Source organism: Buteo buteo, chromosome 23 (genome assembly GCF_964188355.1).
Source record: "Buteo buteo chromosome 23, bButBut1.hap1.1, whole genome shotgun sequence".
NCBI lineage: Eukaryota > Metazoa > Chordata > Aves > Accipitriformes > Accipitridae > Buteo > Buteo buteo.
Window position 1 is genome coordinate 20,414,833 of NC_134193.1, and position 24,868 is coordinate 20,439,700.

Consider the following 24,868-nt stretch of genomic DNA (forward strand, 5'->3'; position numbering starts at 1 on the left):
AAACTTTTCAAGATTATGCTTATTCCAAGACTGGCTTTCAAAAAAAAAAAAATTTTATGTGGTTTTGGGGGGTTTTTTTGGCCTAACAGCTTTTTTTTGAACTCCTAATCGTTGACGGTGATTTTCTTGTAGATTGTTTGGGATGAACAGAAACAACGCTGGGTTAATCTGGATGAACCGGAAGAAGAGGTAAAAATCTTGAGTACTCATTATTTCTCTAAGTGGAAAACTGAAATCTGTACTGCCACACAATTTTCTTTAATCTGTTACTGGCTCTTAAGAGCTGCCTTTTACTGAATTTGAATTAAAATGTGCAACATCTTGAAACTAATAAGCAGGTTACATGTTCTTATAGCCTACATCCTTATGGAACCATTTGTATCTTTAGTTACTGGTGTGGATCCAGTAGTTGCAATTGAATTTACAAAGAAATTTGCTCTAAATATAGTCCAGTGTATCTCTTCATAGAGGTTGGCATCACCTAGACAATTGCTTGTTAATTGATTTCCTGCAAACAGAATATTTTGAGAAAAAGGTAGGAAAAGTCTATAGTTTTGAAAATGTAATGCATTGTATAGCAAAGAAAATCACACATCCTGTCCATCCTTGTCATTCAAGGATCTGTCTCAAAACACAAACAAATTATAAGGACCACTGTTGTAAATGTTTCCTTTTAGAGTGAGCATAGATGGGTTGTAGAAAGGTCTTGACATTAGTTATCACATGGAATATGAGGAATATTGGTCTGCACTACAAGATGTATGTCTGTATACCCAGTTTTATGTGCTCTGGAATAGGTAAGGAAAAGGAGAAGTCAGATGGACACTTGGTTTAAAACTCAGTCAATGATGTGGTTGAATTATTTTTTTTTTCTCCCTGCAGAGTAAGCCTCCACCACCACCTCCGACAGGATTTCCTAAAGTTCCTCAGACTGTTCCACCTGGGCCTGGAGGCCCACCTAGTGCCCCTGTCAACATGTTCTCCAGAAGAGCAGGTAATGGACAACATTGATGCTTGAAGTATGGAGGACTTCAGATTTTCTCTTGCATAGAATGTGAAGGGAGAAGTCTTGGCTTTTCTGGAGTTGTCTGGGAACGGTTGGCAACTCAATGATATGGAGCTCTGGCTATTGCTGGCTTTGCTTGTGTCTAGCTTCTGCACTGTGATTGCTGTCACAACTGTATCATGGCTTGGGTATTGTTGTTTGTATCCCTGGAGCATTATTTTCTGGTTCTGAAAGATAGCTTAACTGGCAGACTGTTCAAAATAGACATGAGGATGACTAACACAAGGCTTATTTCTTTTTTTCTGGATTTTTCTGTTTTAGCTGGAAGCAGAGCCCGTTATGTTGATGTCCTGAATCCAGGTGGAACCAAGTCAAGTGGTGCTCTTCCTGCACCATCAGACCTATTTGCCCCCTTGGCACCAATGCCAATTCCTGCAAATGTATTTGTTCCAAACTCAGGTGTGTCATGAGTGGATAAAATTGTAAGGTGGTTATATGGTTATTTATGGTTGTGTGGTTATCTAAGTCACTTTTGACAGTGTGTCTATTATATTGCCTTTAATGAACATTTAAGAATGTTCAGTCTCATTAACTCCAGTTTGTTTTAAAAGTAGAATCAGTCTGGTAACTGCAGTAAAACAAATGGGTTAGTAAAGCCCAGTTCTGCATGCTGCAAACAAAGGGGTTCTCTTTTTTATTTTTTTGCCTTTTTTTTTTTTTTCCCTCCCCCTGTTGCAGAGTGGCTAGGCCATCCAAATAGCATTGAACATTTGAACTGTGTAATATTGCTGCGTTACTCAGTATCTCATGCTTCTGACACCTGTTCCGAGTCCAGGATTGCTATTTGGCGAAAGAAAGGGAGAGGTCTTTTTTTTTTTTTTTTTTTTTCTTTTTTTTTTTTTTTTTCTGCTTTCACTACATGCTGTGTTGCACCAAGGTTATCTGTATCAATTGTACGCATCTCCTGCTTGCAGACTTGTAACAAGACGGGAGCATCTAGAGGCACTGACACTGCCTTCTTTATATTACCTTTTTCCTGGGAGAAGATTGGTATTGTAGAAATTCAGTTCTGCTGATGTCCCTGCTTCTCATTCTGTGAAGTCAAACACCCTAGTATGGTGTGTTTGGCTAAATGCCATTTTGTTTGTAGTTCCAGGGGAACCCCAGCCAATGGAAGGGAGTGGAGCAGCAGAGCACACACCAGCTGCAAATCAAACCAACACAGATCCTGCTGCAGCTGTTGAACCAGAGGTGAGTTAGAAAGAGTGTCTTGTGTATATATAATTCAAACTTCTGATTAAAAAAATCTTCATGATTCTGAATAGTAGTTTCATAGCCACAGTATGTACAAAACATGTTGTTGTAGGGATTATGTTTGTGTATAACATTTTAGTTAAAGAACTGGAGAAGGAAAATGCAAGTGAAAATGGAGCGGGAAGCCCATGAAAAGTTGTATTTCCTAATTTGGCAGGGCTGCAGGTTCTATGGGTGCAGTATGTGTCAGGAAAGGGACCAAGAACATAAGAATAGACATATACTGCATGTTTCACCTGGCTTGATGTATTGCAACATTGTTTTGGTTCAGTGGGATCAATGCAGCAGAAATGGGAAATAGCTTCATAGTAACAAAGATAAACAAAAGTGCATTTTTTTTCTTTAGTATTTAAACCCTGCAATCCTTCCTCCTGGATCTGGACTTCCTGTTTCTAACCCTGATGGCTCCCAATCAGGCGAGGTAAGGCTTGATTCAAAGTGGTTAGCTAATGACTTTTGCAGCACATTTTAACTATTAATTTGTAGTGGACATAACATGGGCCATCTAAATCAACAAGTAACTGATTCAGTTGCTGATGACTAGCCAAGATGGAATCATATGACTACCTCCAAAATTGTACAGAAAAGACCTCTAAGCCCATACAAGAAGTTCAGCCTCCGTGTCCTGTATTCTGTGGTGTGATCTCCTTTTTCTTTATAAGGAGACTTTTATAAAGCTTTTTCAGAGTAAAATGTCAATAGCAGTTTGAGGATCTCTTCTTGCCTCCGTGCATGCATATAATTTCACTAATATTAAGTGCAAGACACAACAAGGAGAACAGATTGCTATGTGCCAGGCAGAGTAACATTACCTTTGTTCCTACTAAATGTTTTCTATATCTACATAATTTTGTGCTTTAAGAAGTCCTTTTGATTTAAACTAACTTCTGGCTTTACATTTTTTTTTTTTAACTTGAAGTTGGTTTAACCTTTGGCAGTGAGACTTTTAAAATTAAATAAAACAACTGAAAGCTTGGGGCAGTGACATGCATGACGACTTTTTTATTTGTGTTTTTTTGTATTTGTGTGTTCTTGCTGTTTTGTAGCTTTCGCGCTCTAGTTCAATGAGTTCATTATCACGTGAAGTAAGCCAGCATTTTAATCAGGTACATGTGGCTGGCCATTCTCATTTATGTTAACTTATTTACTTTTCCCCTCTTTATTTTGCATTTGCTCAAATACTTACTAATGCTACTCCTAGTCATTTTCCCCCTCTTCTCATTTCACAGAAATAACATTAAAAGTAACTAATGATGTAGTGTTCCTTTTAACACTCAAACAGGGTCTTCAGAGTTTTTTGTATTTATGAGAATGCATGTAATCCAGGCATGCTTTTTGTTTATGTTCATGTTCCTAAGAGAGTCACTTAATAATTTTGATCAGCTCTTTCCTGGGATACCAAAGAAGTCAGTTGATTTTAAACAAACAAACAAAACAAAACAAACTCCTAAAAAGGCTCTTACAAGCAAAACCTTGTCATTCTGCTACTGCCAGTCTCAAATCAGTAATAATACCGTTGCCTGTTTCATGTGCTAAAGCCCCTGTAGGAATTAAAGGAATGCTTCATCTCTGCTGTAAGTTCCAGTACTGTGGGGTCACCATAAAGGGGTGACAAAAAGTCTTTCTGATATTTCTTAGTAAAGCAAACCTTGACATAGAATGTTTATTTGGGGGCAAGTCCTAAGGTCTACTAACAAAAGCAGAAGGTACTAATTCAGTGAAGTCGCACCGGTGTCTTGTTTTGGTTTTGCATGCTTTGGATTTTCAGAGCTATTTACAGTTTATGCATGTGACATTGTTTTGCCAATTCCTACATTAAGCAAGTAATATTAAAGATATGGATGCAAACTGTACCGGCACTTTCTGCAGTTGTTACAATATGCTGCGCTGTCCATATTGTTGGCATTATTACTGTGAAAATTTGCGCTGTATGACTAAGCAAACCACATTTGAGAGGCAGTGAAGCCCTGCAGTTCTGTAACTTCAGTATTATCTACTTTCTAGCCTGCCACTGTACCACCTTCAGGCGGGCCTTCAGCAGGAACAGTACCGTTCTACAATCCTTCTCAATTTGCACAAGTGAGTAAAGACCTTATCTTCACTTCGAACAAAACTGTTGAACAAAACCATGATTTTATGTTCTACTAGCTTAACCTGGGCTGTTGCATATAGAGTGTTAAATGTGCGCATAAACCAGTCTAGCACCTGTTTAAGAGGTTTGCATTCAAAACTTTATTGCCAATTTTTTGTATTTTGTGTCCAGTATGACACTTTTACAGAACACTTCATTCCTGTTCTCCTTTTTCAGTCTCCTGCAGCCACTGGAAGTTCGAGACTGGGAAGAATTGGACAGAGGAAGTATCCAACATTGAAGTAGAATACAATGGCTTTGTATTTGGATTCTCACTCGTGTTCTGAGTATTCAAAGAACTGTTGAATCTTACGGCACATGGTATCAGTACTAGCTACAGTTGACATGACAGAAATTTAATGAAGGGTGATTTTTTTCATGGGTCTCCCTACTTGCACCTCATCTACGCAAATCATTACCAAACATGAAATATATGTAACTTTTCCTTTTAAAAAACCTGGCTAGAAATAGCTTTGCTGTGATAAAGAGTAGACACAAGGGAGGGAATAGTTGCTGTCTGTTACAAAAAACATTTGTAAATTGCATAGGCAATTTATTCCTTAAGTTTATTTTAAACCTACTAGTGTGACCTTCGAAGACATAGTTTCAGGGATTCCTTATTTCTGAAGGATGCTCCCCTCCCAGCAGGGGAAAAACATGTCCACATTGTAACATAACACTCTGTGGCCTTAAGAGGACCATGCTCAATTGTAATGCTTATCAAACAGGACTTGGTTTGTCAGTGTATGAAGTCGGAGATGCTCATCTGGGAAATGCCTCATGCTGGTTTGTTTTTTGAAGGGGGGAGGGGGCCACAGCTCATCCAAATAAATTGACCTATATTGAATGAAAACTGTGACTGTAATCTAATACTAATTTGATTTGGATCTTACCTAGTATGTATGTAGTTTGTGGTTTAGACTACTTGTAAAGCAAATTGTATAGTCTGAAAGAAGCTCTCTGTATAATAGCCAATGCTGTACTATTTGACGAGTGAGTGTTCTTTTAAGTGCAATACGGTTACTTGCTTTCTCTCAAACTGCTGGCACTGTACAATTAAGGTGGTAACAGCTTGAAAGTTGTTTTAAGTTTTTTCCTGTTGAGTGCCAGAATCAGCATAATACTCTTCTTGATTCTCCATTACTAAAATAACCAAGGTCTTAAATAGCTAACAGCTGAATTTCAAACATACTAAAAGTAGACGGGTTAGACCTCTACTGATGGACTTTAAAATCTTTAGGTTTAATATAGGAAATCTTGAAAACCATGATATGCAACATTCATATTCACTGAAGAATCTGAATTATCTGCAAAGAGAGAAATAAACTTTAAATATTTATTAAATCATTAGGCCATGTTTTATTTAGAACTTGCCACCAAACTATTTGATTTTACTTGAATTCCTGCCCATGAGTAGAAATAATGTGAATGTGAAGTTGCCAGTGTTGGTCCCCGATTGTGGTTTTTTGGTTTTGTTTTGGCTGCTTTTTTTTTTCCTGAATAACGCCACCTTTCTAAGATCTCGATAGCCTTACGTATGTCCTAAAAGGTTTGTAAGTAGCCGAAGCAAAATGCTGTTTGGGGGGGATTAGAAACCTTTGCATAATGGTCCATACTCAATTCCAGACATGGTCAGCAGCAGTCAGTGTGGTTTACTTTTCTATAATTGAAAGCTGGTTAGACACTTGGCTTTCCTCTAGTTCAGCCAGGCTGCTGATTATTTTCTCCTTTCAGTAGAGACTGCCAGACAACTTAATTTAAGAAGGCTTCCTTTGAGCTGGGAGCGGCTATCTTTCCTAAGTGTAAGATTTGACACTGTAAATTCTTAAATAAAATATTTTGCGCTCTGGAGCACTTTCACATTTTACTTCTTCTTGTGGTTATTGCTTTAGCAAGCTGGGTGAAGGAACCTCTCCCGTACGTTTGGAAATAATCCCTTTAAAGAAAGGGCGCTGGAGCGCGCTGCCTCTGACTAGGGGCTGCTCTGTACAGGAACCCGCGTCAGGCTCGGGCCTGTGCATAAGTGTCTTCATTCAGATGTTCAAAATCGAAGCTGCAGACTTAAAATAAGCAACTTTTCATCGTCCTGAAGCGTAAAAAGCTTTGCTTTCGACTGCTTAATTCAATGCCGCCTTCGTCAAGAAGGGCCCCGCCCCGGGCGGGAGCTGGCGGCGCGCTCCTCCGGCCGCCAGGGGGCGCCGCTGTGCCGCCGCCCGCGGGGCGGGTCCAGCGTCGCCGCCGCCGTTGCTACGGGCGGGCCGCGGGGCTGAGGCGGCCTCCACCGCCGCCCGCTCGGCCTGCCCGCCCGCCGGGCCGGGGCAGCTGCCAGCCCGGCCTCCGAGGCTCCGGTGGGGAGAAGGGTGGCTGCGGCCGCCTCCGGGCGGGGCCCGGGCCGCCTCCCGCCCGCAGCAGCGGCGGCGGGTGAGGTGCCGACGAGGCCGGCGTAGCGGAGCCGGCCTCCGCCGGGGCGGCAGCGGGGCCCCGCGGGCCGGCAGGTCAGTGGTCTCTCAGGGGTGAGCGTGTCCGTGGTGCGTTCGCCGGGGAGGGGGGTGGTGGCCCGTGGGTGGTGTCTCCGGGACCGCCGGTGCCCGCGGGTGTCAGTGACCGCGGCCGTGGGGAGTCTCGTCCGTCCTCTCCCCTCGCCTGGGCCTGGCGCAGCCGCTGTCAGGGCTGCGGTCGTCGTGGCGAGTAGGTGAGAAAGGGAGGTGTGAGGAGCTGGCGAAGCCATCCCTCCCGTCTGGTCCGAGGAGAGCACGGGCGGCTTCCCCTCGGGTACAAAACCAGCGTTCTGGTGTCTTTTAACAGGGTTTTGTGCTTCCAGTGTAGAGCTACGCAGTGTGCCGCTGCAGGTGGGAAGTTTGGTTTGCAATAAGTGCAGAATAACGAGGTGCTTCCCCCGTTAAGTAGGAGTTTGCCTTGAATCCCAATTCTGTATCCCTAAAACTACTCCTCGGATATCGCCTCAGTTTCAGCAGCAGTAGTCGGGGGTTGGCGCGAAGCAAGAAAAGGTGGCAGCCATCTCCCTGCTGTGAGATCACGGTAGAAGCTGAGATCACTGGAAATTTCCTGGCCTCTGGCACCAAGTGCTGTGGGCAGCCTGGAGGCTGGTTGTACTGGTGACTCACTGTACAGCAAGGAGAACAAGCTGTGATTTATATACAGTTTTAATTTCCTTTCACGCTAACAGTATACACAGTCTTTTCTTAAAGAAGTCTGTATGCAGCCGTGATGCCTACAGCAGTGAGGAAGTCAGTTCACTGCTCTGCTCTTGAAAGAAAAAAGAAAATAACATTGGTTTTCTAACAAGGTCATGTTAAGGTTTGAATTGTTCTAGAGGGAGGTCTTGTGAGGAGTTTGCTTTCTGATTAAGGAGCAGAGTTTGCAGCTCAATAACTTTTCATTCTTACATGTTTCTCTTGGGGAAATCCAGGTATCCCACCTCTTGAAATTTTGCAGACAATGCATCTGCCTACACATATACCTGCCCTTCATTCTCAGCTAAAGACTGAGCTGTCTTCAATTTCCATGTCTCTCTGGCTTGGTTAAGCCCGGCAAACTTACAGGGTAAGCAAGGGAAGGAAAACTATGATGTGAGGAACTTTTCGTATGGAGCAGTATCCATAGCTGGTACCCCGGGGGAGAATGAGTACTCCAAATGGATTTCCACAGCACTCCAGGGCATGTGTTACTCAGAGCACAGAGGGTGGAGCAGTACAGGACCTGCACGCTAAAAAAGCCAGCAAAGCAGCAAAGAAGGAGGCTGCTGGCAATGGGGTGCTTACCTTTGAAGATCCTCCAAGTGTAGGCATCTCTTTAAATGAAACCTTAAAGCTTCTACCAGATGAACTCAAAGCTAATACAAAAATTAAATCGGTCACTCCAAGGCCTCCTCGGAAACCCCGGCTGGAGCGTGCTGCATCTCTGGATGAGAAGAGCTGGAGGAGGTGGCGGCGGTTTAGAACGAGTCAGGAAAGTCTGACCGATCCCAATGAGACAAGTTCCTCAAATGGTTCTCTGCAGGAAGCGTCACTCAGCCCTCCCGTCAGGGGTAGGGCAAGCCCCTGCCATCAGTGCTGCCAGCAGAATTCCTTGCACAGTTCACCAGATGCCTCAGAAGCCAGTCCCATGGGGAAGAGCAGAGGAGGCACCTCTGACCTGGGGAAACGAGCCTCCGAGATCTCCAGTGCCTTTGGTGGGCTTCTGCGGGGAAAAGCGTTTGCAGGTGGCAAACCCCGGCTGTCCCAAATAATGCCGGCTCGACCTCTGCCACCCATGGAGCTCAATGTGGCCTCTCACACGCTGAGGACAGCTAATAGGATTGACTCAGATTGTATGGATTATCGACATTATTCTCAGCACAAGTTTGGGAGGGTAAGCAGCAGCTTGAGCGATAGCAGGCTACATGGCAACGGGATGGTCTATGATAATTGCTCCACAGACTCCATGAAATCTACATTCAGTCTGCTCACTCCCATTCGCTCCAAGGATGTTCGAAGCAGGTATGTCTCCCAGCTTCTCGTGGCAAAGTTTGGGGTGTGTTAGCAGGGAGCCAGCTGCCCTGCAGAATCCTGCTGGGCAGAGGTGGAGAACTTCAGACTGATCAGTAAAGCACAAAAGTTGTTCTGTGTTTTTTAACTTGCTGTGGAGACTGGAAACAGTTTGAAGATGAAGAGATTAGTACAAATACTTTATATTTGCTCCTTTCAGTTGGGTACTGTTTTTCATTAATATGTTTGATTTGCTGTCAGCTTGCTTGTAATATTTAAGTAATTTGTTTTGAAGATTAAGAAACACTAGCTGTGCACGCTAACAGTTGGGAAAAACTTTTTTTTTTTTTTTAAATCTAAAAGTACATTGGGTTTGAACTGAAATGTTAAATGGCGGGAAAAAACCCCAGATATTTTAGCTTGAAACTATCATGCAGTACATGCAATGTTATCACAATCCTGTAAGGTGCTGAGGGTCCTCTGCAGATGTTGAGCTTGTTTGGCTTCTTGCAGGATCAAATCATGTACTGTGACCTGCTTCCTGCTCCCACAGGAGCTCCTCTGCCCCAGCTTTTCCAGGAATCTCTTGAGGAAGAGTATGATTACACTCAGATCTCAGCACTTTCTCCTAGTGTGGCCCTGACCTCTTGCTCTGGTTGCTCATTTGTCTTCATTCTTAGTTAAGTTGAGATTGTTGATTGGAGGGAGCTGCCGGGAGTATATTAATCTGCTTGCTAGTGTATCAAATCCTCTTCTTGTGTTGGCTGCAGACCCTCTGTTTGTGAAGACCTGCCAGCACACAGCACAAACACTGCAATGAGTATTATTGATAATACTGCAGGTCAGGAAACAAGTTAAAAGGTAAAGGATACCAAGTACTCAGCTAAAGGTTGTATGTTATAGACACGCTACAGTCTGCAAGACCTTGAGGGATAAATCTGGTCATTGATCCAAAGAGTGGGAGTCAGTGGTACCGGGGAAAATAATTCTGAGATAAATTAAAGTGTTACTAACTGGTAAAAACACCCCAAAGGTAGATTGTTACTTGTTTGCCATGGGGGGGTTTCTTTCACTTCCCTATGCAAAGCTGTTGAAGTCAAGTGGGCAGCTGGGTAGACCAGTGGGTTGCACAGCATTCCCTGACATCATGCTGTCATCATTATTTGCAGAGCTTAAGCAAGATTAAAAATGCTTATTCAACTTGCAGTCCTTTTGCCAATACCCCTTGTTTTTGCAAGCAGCCAGTGTGGGGCAGATCTATCCTTTTCGAATAGGATATTATTTTAGACCTAAGACTCAATAATTCGTTTACTTGAAAGCTAATTTGATGAGCTGAATTAGAAGGAAGAACGTGAGTTTGAATCCTTGATTAGGAGCAACCTGGTGCCAGAACACTGGGAGTGGTGGAGCTATTTTCATGTTTTAAGTAAACCGAGCTGTTTCAAGATACTCAAATACCAAACCAATCTCTTCATTTTGTGTCTGCAGTAAGTATTAGGGAGATTGAAGACTTTGGGTGGTTTCAGTCTTCTCATCACAGAACCTGAGAGCAGCATCAGTCTCACCATCATACTCATGTCTTGGCTTTGAAAAGGCCGGTTTATGACAATAGTTTTGTTTTCTTGCACATGATACATGAACTCTCTATAAGGGTTGGAACTTTATAAGGAACTTTAGGCAAGCAGAACAATATATAAATACTAAATGCTATTTTCTTGAGCTAAAGGTATGTTCTTGATTAACTCAAGATTCAGGCGTTACAAATCATTATTCCAACTGTCATGCCGTTTCCTTAGGTGCTCTTTTATGGGTCTTCTGTTCACAGAAGCTATTTGGAAGGCAGCCTTCTGGCGAATGGTGCCTTACTGGGAGCAGAAGAACTTAGCAGATATTTCCCTGATCGGAATATTGGAATTTTTGTGGCCACCTGGAACATGCAGGGTCAGAAGGTATGTGCGTATAAGTCTCCAGAGGTCTTTTGGCAGTGGTAAGGTTACCCCATCTTTACTGCAAGGACTGGTGCAATGGTGTTTTTTTCCTGTTCATTACTATGTTCCTCATCAACCTGAGTTCATCATTGTTATCAAATTACAAGGCCCTGTCATGCATGTTCATCTTAGTGAGTGAGTCATTGTAACAGGGTTCCTCAGACACCAGGTATGAAAACAGCGCCACTGGCTTTCTGTGGCAGCTCCTTTGTGCTCTGTTGCAGTTAGGGTCATATGAAGATGACTGATGATTTAGTGCTTATGACGAGAACATCTCTGATAAAAGAACAGCTTCCTGCCTACATCTTTATGTAGCCTAAAATTTCAAGATTGATTCTACCAGGTGACTGAGAAGCTATGCTTGGAAGAACACGAGCAACCCCTGGGGTGTTCAGTAAATAGCCTATGACCTTGGTAAAAAGTAAGCATCACCAGAAATTAGAAACATCACATTACTGGCCCATATGGCTGAACAGTGGAATATTGGTTACTGCTGGAGCAACAGCAGTTGAAGTCTGCCTTTGGGAAAGGAGAATTTTTAGTGTTATCACTTAAGCTATTTTTTGAAGCTGAATTGTTTGTGTATGCTGTGGAACTTGTAGCTTAGCCTGGACTTTTCTTGTACTTTTCTAGTAAATCTTTGCATAACTAATATTGCTATTTTATCCTTTTTCTTCTTCTTTTCTTTTTTTTTTTTTTAAATATTAGGAGCTTCCAGTGAATCTGGATGACTTCTTATTACCAACAGATCCTGACTATGCCCAGGACATGTATGTCATTGGGGTTCAAGAAGGCTGTCCAGACAGGTAGCAAAAACAATGTAATGAACCATCCTCTTTTATTGTTAACTAATTACTTTGTTTTTAATTAGTCTGGAAATAGTCTCCATCATATTCTTAATATTTTCAATAAACAGCCCATTTAATAAGACTCTGAATTCCATTGCATGAGCACTAGGGAAAATGGGTTTTAGAGGAAAATGTCACAAAAATCTGTAAATACAGAACCTGGTCCTTTTGTCAGGGCAGCTAATAGCAAAACTCCTGTCTGATTTCTGTGGGCTTCTTACCATAGACCTGAGCTGGCTGTGATCTAACTCACAGGCTGGCTGTTAGCGTTAGGAGCCACGTGCTCATTAGTAGTACAATACTGCAAATTTCTAGTCTGTCTGAGATTGACCAACCCTAGAAGAGCAGGTTGAAGCCTCATGTCAGGCTCTGCTTTTTTAGGGTATCTTCCCAGTGGGACTCTCTTTTCCTCAGATTTGCAAGCTGCTCGGTGCAGTGGCAGTAATATTCTCCACGAACATGCAGAGCCTGCTGCATGGCATGTGTGGAGATACAGGTCAAACTGACCAGCCTTCACTGCAGCATGGCCATGGCAGTGGAGGTTTTGCTTACGCTTACTTTACTTTTTTTGTCAGAGGGATTGCTCTGTTTTCACAATGCTGATTTCTTTTCCTGGTTATTGTCTCTTGTACTGTCCTTGTGATCCAGCTGTTGTTCTTTCCTGCAGAAGAGAGTGGGAGATCCGCCTGCAAGAGACGCTAGGTCCCCACTACGTCATGCTCTACTCTGCTGCACATGGAGTGCTGTACATGTCGATCTTCATTCGGAGGGACCTGATCTGGTTCTGCTCAGGTTTGTGGTCCAGTAGGAGCTGGAGAGTGGGGAGGTGAAAGGACTGCTGCCGTTGGGTGTCATGTCCTTTTCTCCAGGGCTGTCCCTCACCTAACTTTCCTGCTTACTGTCTGTAGAGGCTTTTCAGTAAAAGCTGCTGCTTTTTCTCCTTCCAGAAGTGGAATATGCCACAGTGACAACTCGAATTGTATCTCAGATCAAAACCAAGGGAGCTCTGGGAATCTGCTTCACATTTTTTGGGACCTCCTTTCTCTTCATCACCTCCCACTTCACATGTGAGACATTTACAATATTGTTAGAAGTGTCCTGATTGAGGGAGGAGGAGGGTTGCTTTACAAAGGTAAAAAAGCTGTAGAGGGATAGAGGAGCAGGGCAGTCTGAAGTCAAAGCTCCAGACTGCTGAGTTGAGAACAGTAAGGGGAGAGGATTTTTTGGCAGCAACCTTACAAAAGAAAAACAGAAATGAACTCTGCATAATTATATGCCTTTTTCCACACTTTCTGTCATTGTTTTTCAGTCTGTATGCTCCCTGGGTCAGAGTGTTAAATTTTACATGTGGAAAATGCCTGATGTCCTTTGGAAGTTCCTGTTCTAACCAAAAATGGTAATTGAATGAAAATGATGCATTGTTGGCAGTAATGGAATTTCTGTCTTTCAGCTGGGGACAGTAAGGTGAATGAGAGGAAACTGGACTACAATAAAACCATTCAAGCCCTTACACTTCCCAAGAACGTTCCGGACACAAACCCGTATCGATCGAGTTCTAGTAAGTGTGAAACCATGCTTGTGTGGGAGCCCAAATGAACACAGTTTGTGCATTGTCTTTCAGTCTATACTAAGGAAAAGAGAATAAGAGTGCTAATTTGAGACGGTATAAAGAGACCACAGGTCTTTTTGTCTGAGGATGGTTATTATTCACGTGTTTTGTTTTTTTTTAGGTGGGGTGTAATTTGGGGGGGGGAATTTGAGAGAAAAAGTTGAAATGGAGGAGGAGAGAGAAAATTCAAAAGGAATTTTCATGTGATGTATTTTTTTCTCAGAACAGCAATAAGATAATTTTGGTGTAATTTTTACCAATATTATGGATGTGTTTCACTTTCCAAGTGTGTTCTAGCACAAGTAGAAAATACTTTATTTCAAAACTTAAGAGAAAGAACTTTATTCAGTTTGCATATACACAGGTCAGCATATTGTTTGCCAAATTCCCTCACTGTTTGTTAATACTGTGCTGTTAACATGATGTCTGGATAGATAGCTAAGCCCTTTTTCTAGAAAGATTAATTTACTCTTTAGCTGCAGTGTAGTATTAGGTTTTTGTGGTCATACTATTTTTAGGTCCTATAGATAGTTTGGTCTCTTTTCAGCTTTTTCTATGATTTTTTAAATTTCTGTTCTATTTTCTACTGGTTTTTTATTACCACATTCTGTGATGATGACAAGCAGAAAACATGCTCAAGCATTATATCTCCTGGTAGTAAAAAGAAAGAATTTATGCCTGTTCCCTGAACACATCTAGCAGCACTCTCAGGAAGCTATGCATCATACAAGTCTCACTTTGAAAGAATTAAGTGAGTTTCATTTTGATGAGCGTGTAGCTACATCACATACTTTTCCTCAAAAGTCAAAAGGAGATTCAGGGAAGAAAAGTGGGGGATTTTTTTTTTTTTTTTGCTTTCAGAACTTTTCAGGATGTTTACCTTTATACTGACACTTCTGGCTTGAATTTGCAGATGATGTCACAACTCGGTTTGATGAAGTATTCTGGTTTGGTGACTTCAACTTCCGACTAAATAAGGATCGTGAGACCGTGGATTCCATCTTGAACCAGAACCCAGAAACAGACGTGTCCAAGCTTTTGGCATATGACCAGCTTACCAGTGAAATGAGTAGAGGTGAGGGACAGCTATTTTTCTCCCTAGTCTCCAGGAATAAAGATATCGACACACAGAAATAATTACAGCCAAATCCCTATTTCCTAGATACCTTTCCTGCTTTCTCTTGTTAAGTTCCCTAAAAAAGGAAGTCAGCAGTTGTCAAATACAGTGGTAGTCTGTACAAGGGACTTTTTGCTATAGCATTTTGCTATGTATAGTGTAATCTCCCAAGCTATTTACTGCTCTGTTTCATCTGACTCCTCTATAAACTGGATATCATTCTGTCACAGTGTCTAGGGCATTTACATTTGAATAATTAGCATTTGCAAAGCATCATGAGCTTCAGTGGAATGGGAGGTGCATGCACCAAGTGTTTTTTGTTTAAATAGCCACTGACTAAATAGCCACTGGCTATTTTTTATCCTCACTGTGTAAGAACTGGAGCTTGCTCCCTTTCCAGAGCCCAAGCCCAGGTCTTTATAGTCATGTATGTACATGGCTGCAGTTCCTAGCCAGCATTAGTTAAGCAATGTTGAATAAATGCAGAAAGTGTGCCATGTTCTTGTGAAGAAGGAATTTGTTGTTCACGGTGTTCTCCCCTTCTCTTCCAGGGTCTATTTTCAAAGGATTCCAAGAGGCTGACATTAATTTCCGTCCTTCCTACAAGTTTGACATAGGAAAGGACAGCTATGACACCACTTCCAAACAAAGGACTCCTTCCTACACGGTAAGGGATGATTTCAGAGCAGCATGCTGGAAGGGCCGCTCAGCCTCACATCTGCCTCCAAAGGGGATTCTCACCTGTGAGAAAAAGCTGCCTTCCACAGTTGGTCTGCATAAGATACAGTCATGCTGAGATTTGTTGCTTAAGGGCAACAGGGCGTCTGGAACTGGTTTGGAAGAAAGGATTGTTGAATCTCTGAGCACAGGGAGAGTTTGGCACAGGCTGCTAATCTTATTTTCCTTGCCTTACATCCTGTTCCAGTGCATTCTCCCCTGTGCTCAGAGCTGGGCACAGAACTGCTATTGGGATCAGACACACATTTCTTCATGAATGTATCCCTGTCCGAGACACTTAATTTCACTAAGTGAAGTGTGATAAATGAATGGATTTGTCTCATGAACCAGTGCTTCTTTCCAGGGTGGATGTGCAAAGGGAGTTACCATCAGTCTCCCCTCTCTCTCTACCTCCCAGGATCGAGTTGTATACCGCAGTCGGTACAGAGATGACATCCATGCTGTCAAGTACTCATCTTGTCCTGTGATCAAAACTTCAGACCATCGGCCTGTATTTGCCTTGTTTCGTGTGAAAGTGAGGCCTGGCAGAGACAAGTTAGTACCTCCTTATGCCACTCTATGATTGCACATGGCTCCAGTGATCCTGAGGATATGCTCCTGTTTGGAGTTTGTCCTCTTAGGAGAGTTTCTGAATTAGTTTATCCCATGTAGCTCTCTGCAGCCTGTTTGTTTTTTACCCAATTTATGCTCTCAGTGGTCAGAGCAGTAAGAGCACTTAAACCTTGCACTGACATCCAAAATCCCTGCTGCCACCTTCCTTAATCCTCCTGAGGGACATAAACAGAGTCCATTGCAATTGACTGTAAATCTGTGCTTTATCTGAGATGCAGCTCTGTTTTTCCTATCAGCATGGACAGCTTTCCTCTTCTGTTCCTCTGTCCCTTTTTGGGATCAATGCTGTGTTCCCTCCCCAGCGGTGGCTGCATTTCAACATAGCTGTATGTCAGTGGAGTATTTTGAGATCCTGCAAGTTCTTAATGTCCCACTGTGGGCTGTAGTGCTAGTAGAACTACTTAGAAAACTTGATTAAGTCACTAAAATTTAGTTAGTCTCTTTCCTGTGAGTAGCATGGTCAGGGATTTCAAGACCCAGGTATCTGGAAAATGGTGATTTCTCAAAGCACTTGATCAGCAGTGCAATTAGAATTGGGATTTTTTGTTTATGGGTATGAAATAGCCGTTAAATAGAAGTATTGTGGAGTCTCTGAAGCTGAACTGCTAGGGTTGCCTTCTGGCCTCTCTAGAACAGACCAAGGTAAGAACTGTTGTGCATGAACCATACCAGCACATACACCAAGTTAACAGTATGCTAGTTTAGCTTTTCAAATGTGTGTTTTGTGGTTTAGAGTCATAAAGAACATCCTCTATGTATGTCCCTTATGAATGCAGGCATGTTCATGCTTAAATTGAAAGTACAGTTGCCTTTTACAACCAATATTTTCTTCATTTAAATGTGTTGTGAAAAACCTTAACTGGTTGCTGTGGAAGAACAACTTTGTTTTACCCATTTTCTCCCACAGCAGTAGCTGAATGCATTAGGAAAGAAAAAATTAGGTTTCTGGCCTTTGTTGTATGAACTAGTTGGGAAATGGTGGGCAAACAAGAGTGTATTTGTGCCCTGATCTAATGGCTTGTGTTTGTATTGTAGCATTCCACTTGCTGCAGGACAGTTTGACAGAGAACTCTATTTAATCGGAATAAAGAGGCGGATTACAAGGGAACTTCAGAAACGGCAAGAGCAAAAGGACCAAAAATCCAGCAGCGTATGTAGCATTTCCTGAGCTGAGGACTCTGCAATGCTTGTGTTAGAGGTGCCCGGAAAGAGGATTTCAGGCCACAGCAAACTCTGGAGGGAATTGTCTGCTTAAGCACCTCTGGCAGTTGCTGTAGCTTGCGAAGAATGTCTTAAACCTCATCCTGGATTCATTTGCATGAGCTAATCCATGTAGCTCAAGTGCTTTTGCTGAAGAAAATGGAGTCAGTTATTTAGGACATCCATCCCGACAGATGTAACTGATTTATTTTTAACCATACTATCTTTGGAAGCAACTGGATGTAGACTCTTGGTTCTAAGATGACTCCACACAGGGGGTACAGCTTCTGGAATTGGCATGACCAGGGGCAGGGGACCTAAGAAAAGCCTGCAGAAAGGTGAAAATTTTTGTTTGTCTCTTTGATTTGATCTGGTTAGCTTATGTATGTTGTGGGGTTGGTTTTTTTCTCCGCATCTGTAGCCAAGTGTACGGTATTCTGTAAAACGCGTAACAGGGACCAGTTAGGGGACTTCGGCAGTTTTGTGTAAGGATGGTGCTCCTGTGTTGGGCTTTTTTGGTCCTCCACAGCAAGATCTGTGTGAATGTACTACTGTACATTTGAAGTGTAGAAACATTGCCTTTCAATAATTATTCTATAGGCCTTCTGTTACTAAGGGGGTAAATATCAATCTCTCACACCATATATTTGGCTGTTGAGACTGCTTGAAACAATCCCTTCCTTAACTCACTTGCCCTCCCCAGGGGTGATAAAACACTACCTGCCTTCATTAGAGGACACTTGAGTTGAAAATAATGGTCTAAGTACAGCTACTGTGTAATGCTTCACCAAAGTGATTAAGATGTCAAGCGAGTATACTAGGGAAGTATGCAGAGAAACTACAGCAGGTCAGATTGGTGCAGTTCCATTACCTCTGATTACGGTTAATTCCTTTTGTTTTTATTTTTCCAATTCAGTGAACTGTGAATAATTTACTATTTTTGAAGTAGTGTTGTCTTAAAGGTAAACATAACTACATGGGCCAGTATGGCACTGGTAAAATCTAAGTACAGCTAATACTCGAAAACTTCATGGGCACAGATCAGCTGGATCATTAATCACCTTAGTACAGAAAACACCGTGCAAACAACTTGGAGGAAGTGCTGCTAACTATGCAACCTGTCCAAGACAGAGCTTCTGTTCTGCGGTACAAACATTTATGGCACTGACCTGTCTGTAGCCATCAGGTACTTGGATTTCCTTTCTTTTTAAAGGAATAAAAATAAATTAATGCAATACCTTAAATGAGAACCAGCTCTTATTGCAGCGTTGTCCAAACTAGAGTTCTTTGACTGTGTGATGCATGCTAACTGTTTGGGTGACCTGAGCCATTTGTCTTCAGCTGGAAAAGCAGGACAGATTTCTTTGGGATTGTTTGCATTGAGCAAACAAAGCACATTTCACCTGCCAGTTAAAGAAACCCAGCCATTAGCTGATGAATTTCAGAACTCTTACTACTGGCTCCAGTCATTTAGAGGTCTCTTTATTTTCTTACAAACATACACAACAACTGAATAGGACTTCCATACTGTGGGTTCCACAAGAAGCAATGCAACCTGTTTTCTTCTTAGTTGCATGAGGAAAGGTATGAGGACAAAGCAGGTGATGGCTGCCTCACAGTGTTCTGCTCCCAGTCTGATTGCTCCTTACAGTGCACATCAAGCCAGTGAAGTGCTGCAAGGCAGATGTCTACATTTTTAAGCCCATATGTTAGGGGATTACGTACATCAGATGCTTTATTTCCTCTCTTCTGGGTCTCCATTTCTTCAGTGTATCAAATGTGTGGCACTTTTACTTAGCTTTGTGTGAGTAGCTTTCAAGATCATGAGCTTTCTGAACATCATTTTGTTGATCCTGATGCCTAGCTGAGCTCCATCTCTGCTGAGGCTGACAATTATGTCTTCTTTTTTGCAAGACCTCAAGTTCAGCTGTGTGACAATTTGAAGAAACTAGGGTCCAGTAGCAACTCCTTTAATAACTTACTGTTTGTATACTAACTCTGGAGTAAAAGAATTTTTATTCTTTAGCATAGTTCACTTGCAAGTGAAAAACCTAAAGAATAGGATTGCTTCAATTCTAAGTGTCCATGTGGCATTATGCGTAGTATCTCTGTATATGGACTCCCCAGAAACTGTTAGTTATGCCATAGGTCTACTTTCTTCTGAGCTCTAGCAAAATTATGAAGTTGTTCCCAGACGTGATTTCTAGTAGTACTGCAAATGGTAAATGACACTGATGAAATGGATCCATGATGCTTGTACTGCAGGAAACTTTTTGCTTAACTTCACATGGATAATAACTAGTATTTTCTAATTCAGTTTGACCAAGACTTTGTTCACCTTGGTAACAGCTATAAATATTCTTTGAATTCAGCTATATGTAAGCCAAGCTCTTTAACAGGCCACCACATTCCTCAAACAAGGGCACACCCCAGGACCCCTAGTGTGACAGCCCCGCCTCTACTGCTGATTGATAGGATTAAGTGGTAACACACAGCAGTGACTGCCTTCTCAGATACACACTTTCAGTTGTAGTGATGATTATTTTGGCTTGCCGTTTTCTCCCCAGTGCCAAGAGAAGCCTGTATAAACCCATCTTCTCTTGTAACCTATTCAGAGGGTCAAAGTACTCATCCAGAGCCAGGGTAGGCCTTTAAGCCCGACATAACGAGCCTTTTACAGACCAGTGTGCTGAAGCAGCTTTGTTCAGCTGTAGCATAGCTCCATGTTTGAACAGTATGCCTGGAAAGATGGGGGAAAATGCTTGCAGCAACATTATAATCTCATAAATATATTAAAAAAGAAGCAAGTCTGTCAGACATGTGCAAGATGCACTGTTTTATCGAAAGAGCCGGTACATCCGAGGGAGTCGCCCATCCTTGCTGGAAAGCGCTGCCTGGATGTGTTCATAAGTGGGCAAATCTGTTAAGTCACCCAGTGCAGCCACAGCTGGTTTTTTATGAAGCATCTTAGTGACCACTCTCTTGATATCAGTAGATTTCACCTGACCTGCAGAAAAAAAAAAAAAAAAAAAAAAAAAGCCAGAGCTGTGACCACTACATTCTAAATAGCATGAAGCAGCTTTATTATGATTCTGAGTCAGACCCTGTGCTCAGAAAACTAATTACTAACTCTAGACCTTCCCTACCATGCTTCTGTTTTTTTTCCTTCCTTCTGACAAAAATAAGCATTGTGCTAGCTTGCAATCAATTGAGAAAATCAGTTTGAAATATGTATCTGTAGTATTTATGCCCTTGTGCTTTCTAAGGCAATTCATCTGTGCTACAAGAATACGTTGTAAGTTGCTCCCCCCACCTAATTGTATGTACAGTTCAGTCAAGGCAAGGAAAAGCATTGTCTACTCACTGATCAGGGCACAGAGCTCATGAGGTAGCTTCCTTGTGTTTGTTGCCAACACTTGCCTTCCCACATCTTCAAAGATAACTGGCCGAGACTCAAGGTTCATCATGAGCATGGACTTCAGCTGCGTCTTCGCTCGCTCAAGTTCTACCTGTAAATGAGCAGCAAATACAAATAGATGTTCTGGCCACTGCTCTCTAATACAAGATACCACATAAAAGTTCTGGAAACACCTTCCTCTCTGTGAACATGTTGCTAAAATTACTATATTCTTTTACAGAAATACTTAGCATACTTATCTACAAAATTTCATTCTAGCAAGGCCAGTGCAATGCAGTATTTCAGCTCAAAGCCCATCTGCACAGTCTGCAAGTTAGGCTGCTGACCTCTCCTACTGCTCCTGCCATTAGAATGAACTCTCTTGTGATGATTTCCACCATCTCTCGAACCTAGGAAAAACAGATAATAGAAAGAAGATTAGAACAATGCTTATTCTGTTAACATTCCTGTCTGGTAATAACCAACGCAATTACTTTTAAAGGACACCTGTCTTTGAATACAGGACTACATACCTGTTTTGGATCTGCACTGGCATGTATACACAGGAGACCTGTATCCTCATAACTGTGGTGGTAAGAGGTTGCGTTATACATCCAGTGGTGCCTGTGAGTATACAAACAGTACTTAAAAAAATATCTAAAAAACAGAATTTAAATGTAAAAATTAAACAAACGTGGACAGTGAGTCCCCTCCTAGTGCATTTTCAGGATTCTCAGCAGTGTCAATGAGAATTATCAGTCCCTGCCTCTGACAATTTTTGCATGTGCCATCTTGTTCCTTCTCTCCACTTGCATCCTTGAGACCAAACCCAGAACAATGCGCAGCAGTATTACTGGTACCTACTGCCAATTCTGTTAATACCCCCTGATTAAAGAATGGGTTGGGCTAGTGGAGGAAGACAGGATTCCTGGTCACTTCTGCCCTTTCACCCTCTCAAAATACCTACTAACAAATCAGCCCCACACGTTTCAAGCAGAATAAGCTGATGTAAAACCCGGGGGTGCTGGCTTTCAAAAGATGAAGCCATCTGTGTGAACCTGCTAGAGAAGACCATTTCTGCTATCTCTTAAACAGAAAGGCAAACAAACCTGTTGAGCACATTGAGATACAGTCGGGTGAACATGCCCTTGCCAGGCCCTCCAGCTGAAAAAGAGCCACCACCTCCCATCATCATGTTTAATACAGCAAAGGGAATGAAATCTTCCTCCTGAATTGCAACAAGAAATTCAGTCAGCTAATAGCAGAGATCGCAAGGGTCTGGGATGAGTAAAGAGGGAAAAAAAGAGTCAGAAGAGCGTAAAGGTCAGTGCCTTCTTCAGACTGTCAGTGAAAAAGCTGCTTGTCTGTACATGCAGCACCAGCAGCAAAAGTGCCAACGTTTACATGAAATACTGTACTCTGGGATTCTTCAAGTACAGGGTACCCAAAACAAAGGATTTTAGGTTGATACTTACTAAAAATGAGCAGCTTTCTAATCCAATCATGATGTGGGTAAGCTCTGGGATGGGAGTAGGGCCCAGACTCACATCTGACATATCTTTTTCAACCTGTGGGAAGGGCAGACAAATGATAAGGACTGATTTTCATCTCTCTTGTATCCAGCTTGATACATTCCCAATAATTAACCTGTCACCCAGATAATGGCTGTCATGGCCAGTTTTGGCTCATGTTCATGAATGGTATGTAATTTTAGAAAAGCAAAGCCTATAGAGAAATGAGTTCAAGTCCAAATCTGCACCTCCAACAGACAGGAAGAGGCACAATGCCACCTCCACCTTCCTTTTACCTTGACAATGCCTCCTGTGTACTGAGCCACAGATCTGTCCACGTCCTTGGTCTGCCCACTGCCCCACACCGGCTCCACTCCAAGCAGATATTTCTTCGCACACTCCACTAACTGCTCGTGCTCAATTCCCACCCCAGCAAGGACCATCCTGTCTGGTGTGTAGTAGTTGCGCAGGTATGAATGCAGGACTTCTCGATCAATTTTGTCAGTGTTTTCCACTGGGCAGAACCTGTTCAGTCCAACTGTGTTTTCTTTGTAGGCTGCCTAAAAGGAAACAGATACATTAAAGTAACAATTATTACTTCACCCCCCCTCCATCTAAACCTTCTTTTTCTGTTTTAGAATTATGCCTACCTGTTTGAGACATGTAAGAGAGGACAAGCTGAGCATTATTTCACTAATGTCAGCATAACTCAACAACTTGTTGTCACCCATGTCAGCAAAAATAAGTTATAGATCATTTTAGTTGAGGTTAAAATCTTACATGTGTGTAGAATGTAGGATTTCAAAGTGGAGGGACAGCAAAATTCTCCCACCACTGAAATCTAACTGAATAACAGAAAAATCTGTTTGCACAATAATCTAAAATAAACACTGAAGTTGATGAAAAACTGAAGAAGAGAATGCAGCATTTCTCATACAGGGAACTGCATGCAAGATAGACTTTTCAGTGTTTTACCGCATGGATCATTTCTGTGAGCAGAGGCTCTGGATCAGGTCTCATATTCAAGTCTTCAAGCTCAAATCGTATAGCAGTTCGAGTCATCTCAATCTCTTCATCTGTAATAAGAAAGAATGCAAGAGATGACAACCATCACACAAAATAGCCAATTGCTACATGATAACTTCTTCATGAGCACTATCTAATGAAGAATTCTAAAATCTAATAGCAAGTCATGCGTTGGGAGTCTTTTTTTGAGACAGAGACTTATGTTCCCAGACCTGATAACCTGGGCTGTAGCGCTACATCAGCCAGCAAGTTGACCACTGTGTCCAGGCCTTTGGCATCAGCAGAAACAGCATACATTATGGTGTCCCTGCAATGCAAGCGGAAGGGTTCTGCATTGAGAAGTCACTTCTATGATCATTCAGTAAATGTGCATCAGGAAGTCACAGATAAAGCTGCTTGACCATTACTCATTAAAAGGTTTCGAAAGGAAATAGAACTGACTTTTACAACTGTTTCAGGTTCACTTTTGTAGCTTCTTAGCAGTTGCCACAAATGCATTTCTGCTGCTTAGAAACACAAAGTGGCTTTTACTGCCACACACCAGAAAAAGCAACTCAAACTACTGTCAGTGGTACAACCACTCAGGTAACAGAGCAGAGAGAAAGGGCATCATACCTCGACGCCTGGCAGTCACAAATGCCCCCGTGCTTTTCTAAGGTGAGAAGGATCTCATCTTTGCTGCCAAACTGAGCTGTGGACTAAGAAGATATACCAGTGTTACTAATTAGTAAAGCAATAACTGTTTATAATCCTTCAGCATAGCCCAGAACAAGCATCTTCTACATTAAGTCAAATGGTTTGCTAAATACTCACTAACCTTGAAGATGAAAGCACGACAGACTTTCAAAATACAACTACAGTCACACTAATTAACGAGGAATACTATTACCACCTTTTTAAACAGATCAGACCCACAGTGCCGTTGCAAGGAGCAGGCCCTGCCCTCGGCCACTCGCTGAGGTGCAGATTTACGGTGTTTCACACAGACTCTGGGACCCCACTACGACAAGTATGGTACTCACAGAGAAGGCCAGTTTTTCCAAGAAGTGTGAGATGCCACTGAGGTATTTGGCTTCATGTCTTGATCCCGAATTTATAAGAACTAGCATTAAGAAAAGAAGAAGTCAGCGTGACTTTTACCACACACACCACCACCCCACTCCCTGCTCCTTACACCCGGCCAGGCTCTCGCAGGGGGGGAAGTGTCACCGCCGCATCCCTGGCCAGGCCAGCTCAGCCCGGGGCAGCTCACGGTCCGGTGCCCCCGCCAGGACCCCCCCTTTGCCGGGGAGTGGGTACTCACGGCCCACGGTGCAGAACTGCCCGAATTTGTTCTGAGAGGCGACGCGCAGCCCGTTCTCCAGTACCGTCACCCGAGTTTCGAATCTTTCCCGGCCCTCGGCCGCCGCGAAGACCGCCTTGGGCACACCGGGCAGCGGGCAGGTCAGCGATACGCTGGGGTAGGCGCCGCCGCCGCTGTAGCTCCGGCCGGCCGCCAGCCCGCACCTGCGGGACAGCGGGAGCCGCTGTCAGCGAGGCCGGGCGCCCCGACAGCAGCTCCCCCGCCGGCCGGTACCGGGCGCTGCATCCCGCCCGCCCCCGTTTCTCCCCCCCGCTCACCGCCGGGCCGGGCCCCAAGCACCCCGCCGCAGCCATGCCATGGCGACCGCCATCTTGCCGTCAACCGGGAGCCTCGCTGCCGCCCGGCGCGGGGTCACGTGGGTGCGGGGCGGGCGGCACTGCGCAGCCGCGGTGATTCCGGGGAATGGATGGGCGGGGAAAGGGGGCGGGGAGGCGGGACCCGGGAGAGGCCGCGGTTGGGTGAGGTTGTGGTGACCGCTCGTTAATTGGTCCGTTCTGAAGGGAGGCGGGACCCGCTCTGAG

At 43.1% G+C, this 24,868-nt stretch overlaps 3 protein-coding genes across 8 annotated transcripts in view; 2 read left to right on the forward strand and 1 right to left on the reverse strand.

Moving 5' to 3' along the window:
• Positions 1–6,311, forward strand: part of SEC16A (SEC16 homolog A, endoplasmic reticulum export factor) — a 31,450-nt gene extending 25,139 nt beyond the window's left edge. For 5 of the 6 annotated variants that reach the window (XM_075054737.1, XM_075054738.1, XM_075054740.1 and 2 more), the window contains 8 exons: positions 133–189; positions 883–994; positions 1,328–1,465; positions 2,157–2,257; positions 2,667–2,741; positions 3,367–3,426; positions 4,325–4,399; positions 4,629–6,311. In XM_075054737.1, the coding sequence (XP_074910838.1) occupies positions 133–189; positions 883–994; positions 1,328–1,465; positions 2,157–2,257; positions 2,667–2,741; positions 3,367–3,426; positions 4,325–4,399; positions 4,629–4,697 (687 nt within the window). In that variant the 3' untranslated portion in view covers positions 4,698–6,311. The remainder of the gene's footprint in view (positions 1–132; positions 190–882; positions 995–1,327; positions 1,466–2,156; positions 2,258–2,666; positions 2,742–3,366; positions 3,427–4,324; positions 4,400–4,628) is intronic. The other variant, XM_075054739.1, reaches the window with a different exon arrangement.
• A 407-nt stretch (positions 6,312–6,718) lies between these two features.
• On the forward strand, positions 6,719–18,402 carry INPP5E (inositol polyphosphate-5-phosphatase E). Its single transcript, XM_075054712.1, has 11 exons — positions 6,719–6,946; positions 7,882–8,950; positions 10,764–10,887; positions 11,635–11,732; positions 12,442–12,566; positions 12,722–12,841; positions 13,225–13,332; positions 14,297–14,458; positions 15,052–15,167; positions 15,636–15,772; positions 16,886–18,402. Exons 2-11 carry the CDS (start codon positions 8,094–8,096, stop codon positions 17,016–17,018), a joined length of 1,980 nt encoding a protein of 659 aa, XP_074910813.1. The 5' UTR covers positions 6,719–6,946; positions 7,882–8,093; the 3' UTR covers positions 17,019–18,402.
• A 1,460-nt stretch (positions 18,403–19,862) lies between these two features.
• On the reverse strand, positions 19,863–24,705 carry PMPCA (peptidase, mitochondrial processing subunit alpha). Its single transcript, XM_075054713.1, has 13 exons — positions 24,605–24,705; positions 24,288–24,490; positions 24,007–24,086; positions 23,600–23,682; positions 23,197–23,291; positions 22,934–23,034; positions 22,255–22,518; positions 21,923–22,015; positions 21,557–21,675; positions 20,981–21,071; positions 20,795–20,857; positions 20,415–20,559; positions 19,863–20,057 (listed from the first exon to the last, which is right to left on the reverse strand). Exons 1-13 carry the CDS (start codon positions 24,655–24,657, stop codon positions 19,888–19,890), a joined length of 1,560 nt encoding a protein of 519 aa, XP_074910814.1. The 5' UTR covers positions 24,658–24,705; the 3' UTR covers positions 19,863–19,887.
• Between the last annotated feature and the right edge of the window lie 163 nt (positions 24,706–24,868).

Bases quoted from the DNA above. Each gene is read 5' to 3' on its own strand.
- INPP5E (XM_075054712.1), top strand. From the start codon at position 8,094: ATGAGTACTCCAAATGGATTTCCACAGCACTCCAGGGCATGTGTTACT. The intron at 13,333-14,296 runs GTAAGTGTGAAA...TTGAATTTGCAG, and splicing joins CCCGTATCGATCGAGTTCTA to ATGATGTCACAACTCGGTTT. The intron at 14,459-15,051 runs GTGAGGGACAGC...CTTCTCTTCCAG, and splicing joins TACCAGTGAAATGAGTAGAG to GGTCTATTTTCAAAGGATTC.
- PMPCA (XM_075054713.1), bottom strand. From the start codon at position 24,657: ATGGCGGTCGCCATGGCATGGCTGCGGCGGGGTGCTTGGGGCCCGGCC. The intron at 24,491-24,604 runs GTGAGCGGGGGG...GCTGTCCCGCAG, and splicing joins GCTTGGGGCCCGGCCCGGCG to GTGCGGGCTGGCGGCCGGCC. The intron at 21,072-21,556 runs GTTTGTTTGCCT...GTATACTCACAG, and splicing joins TATCTCAATGTGCTCAACAG to GCACCACTGGATGTATAACG.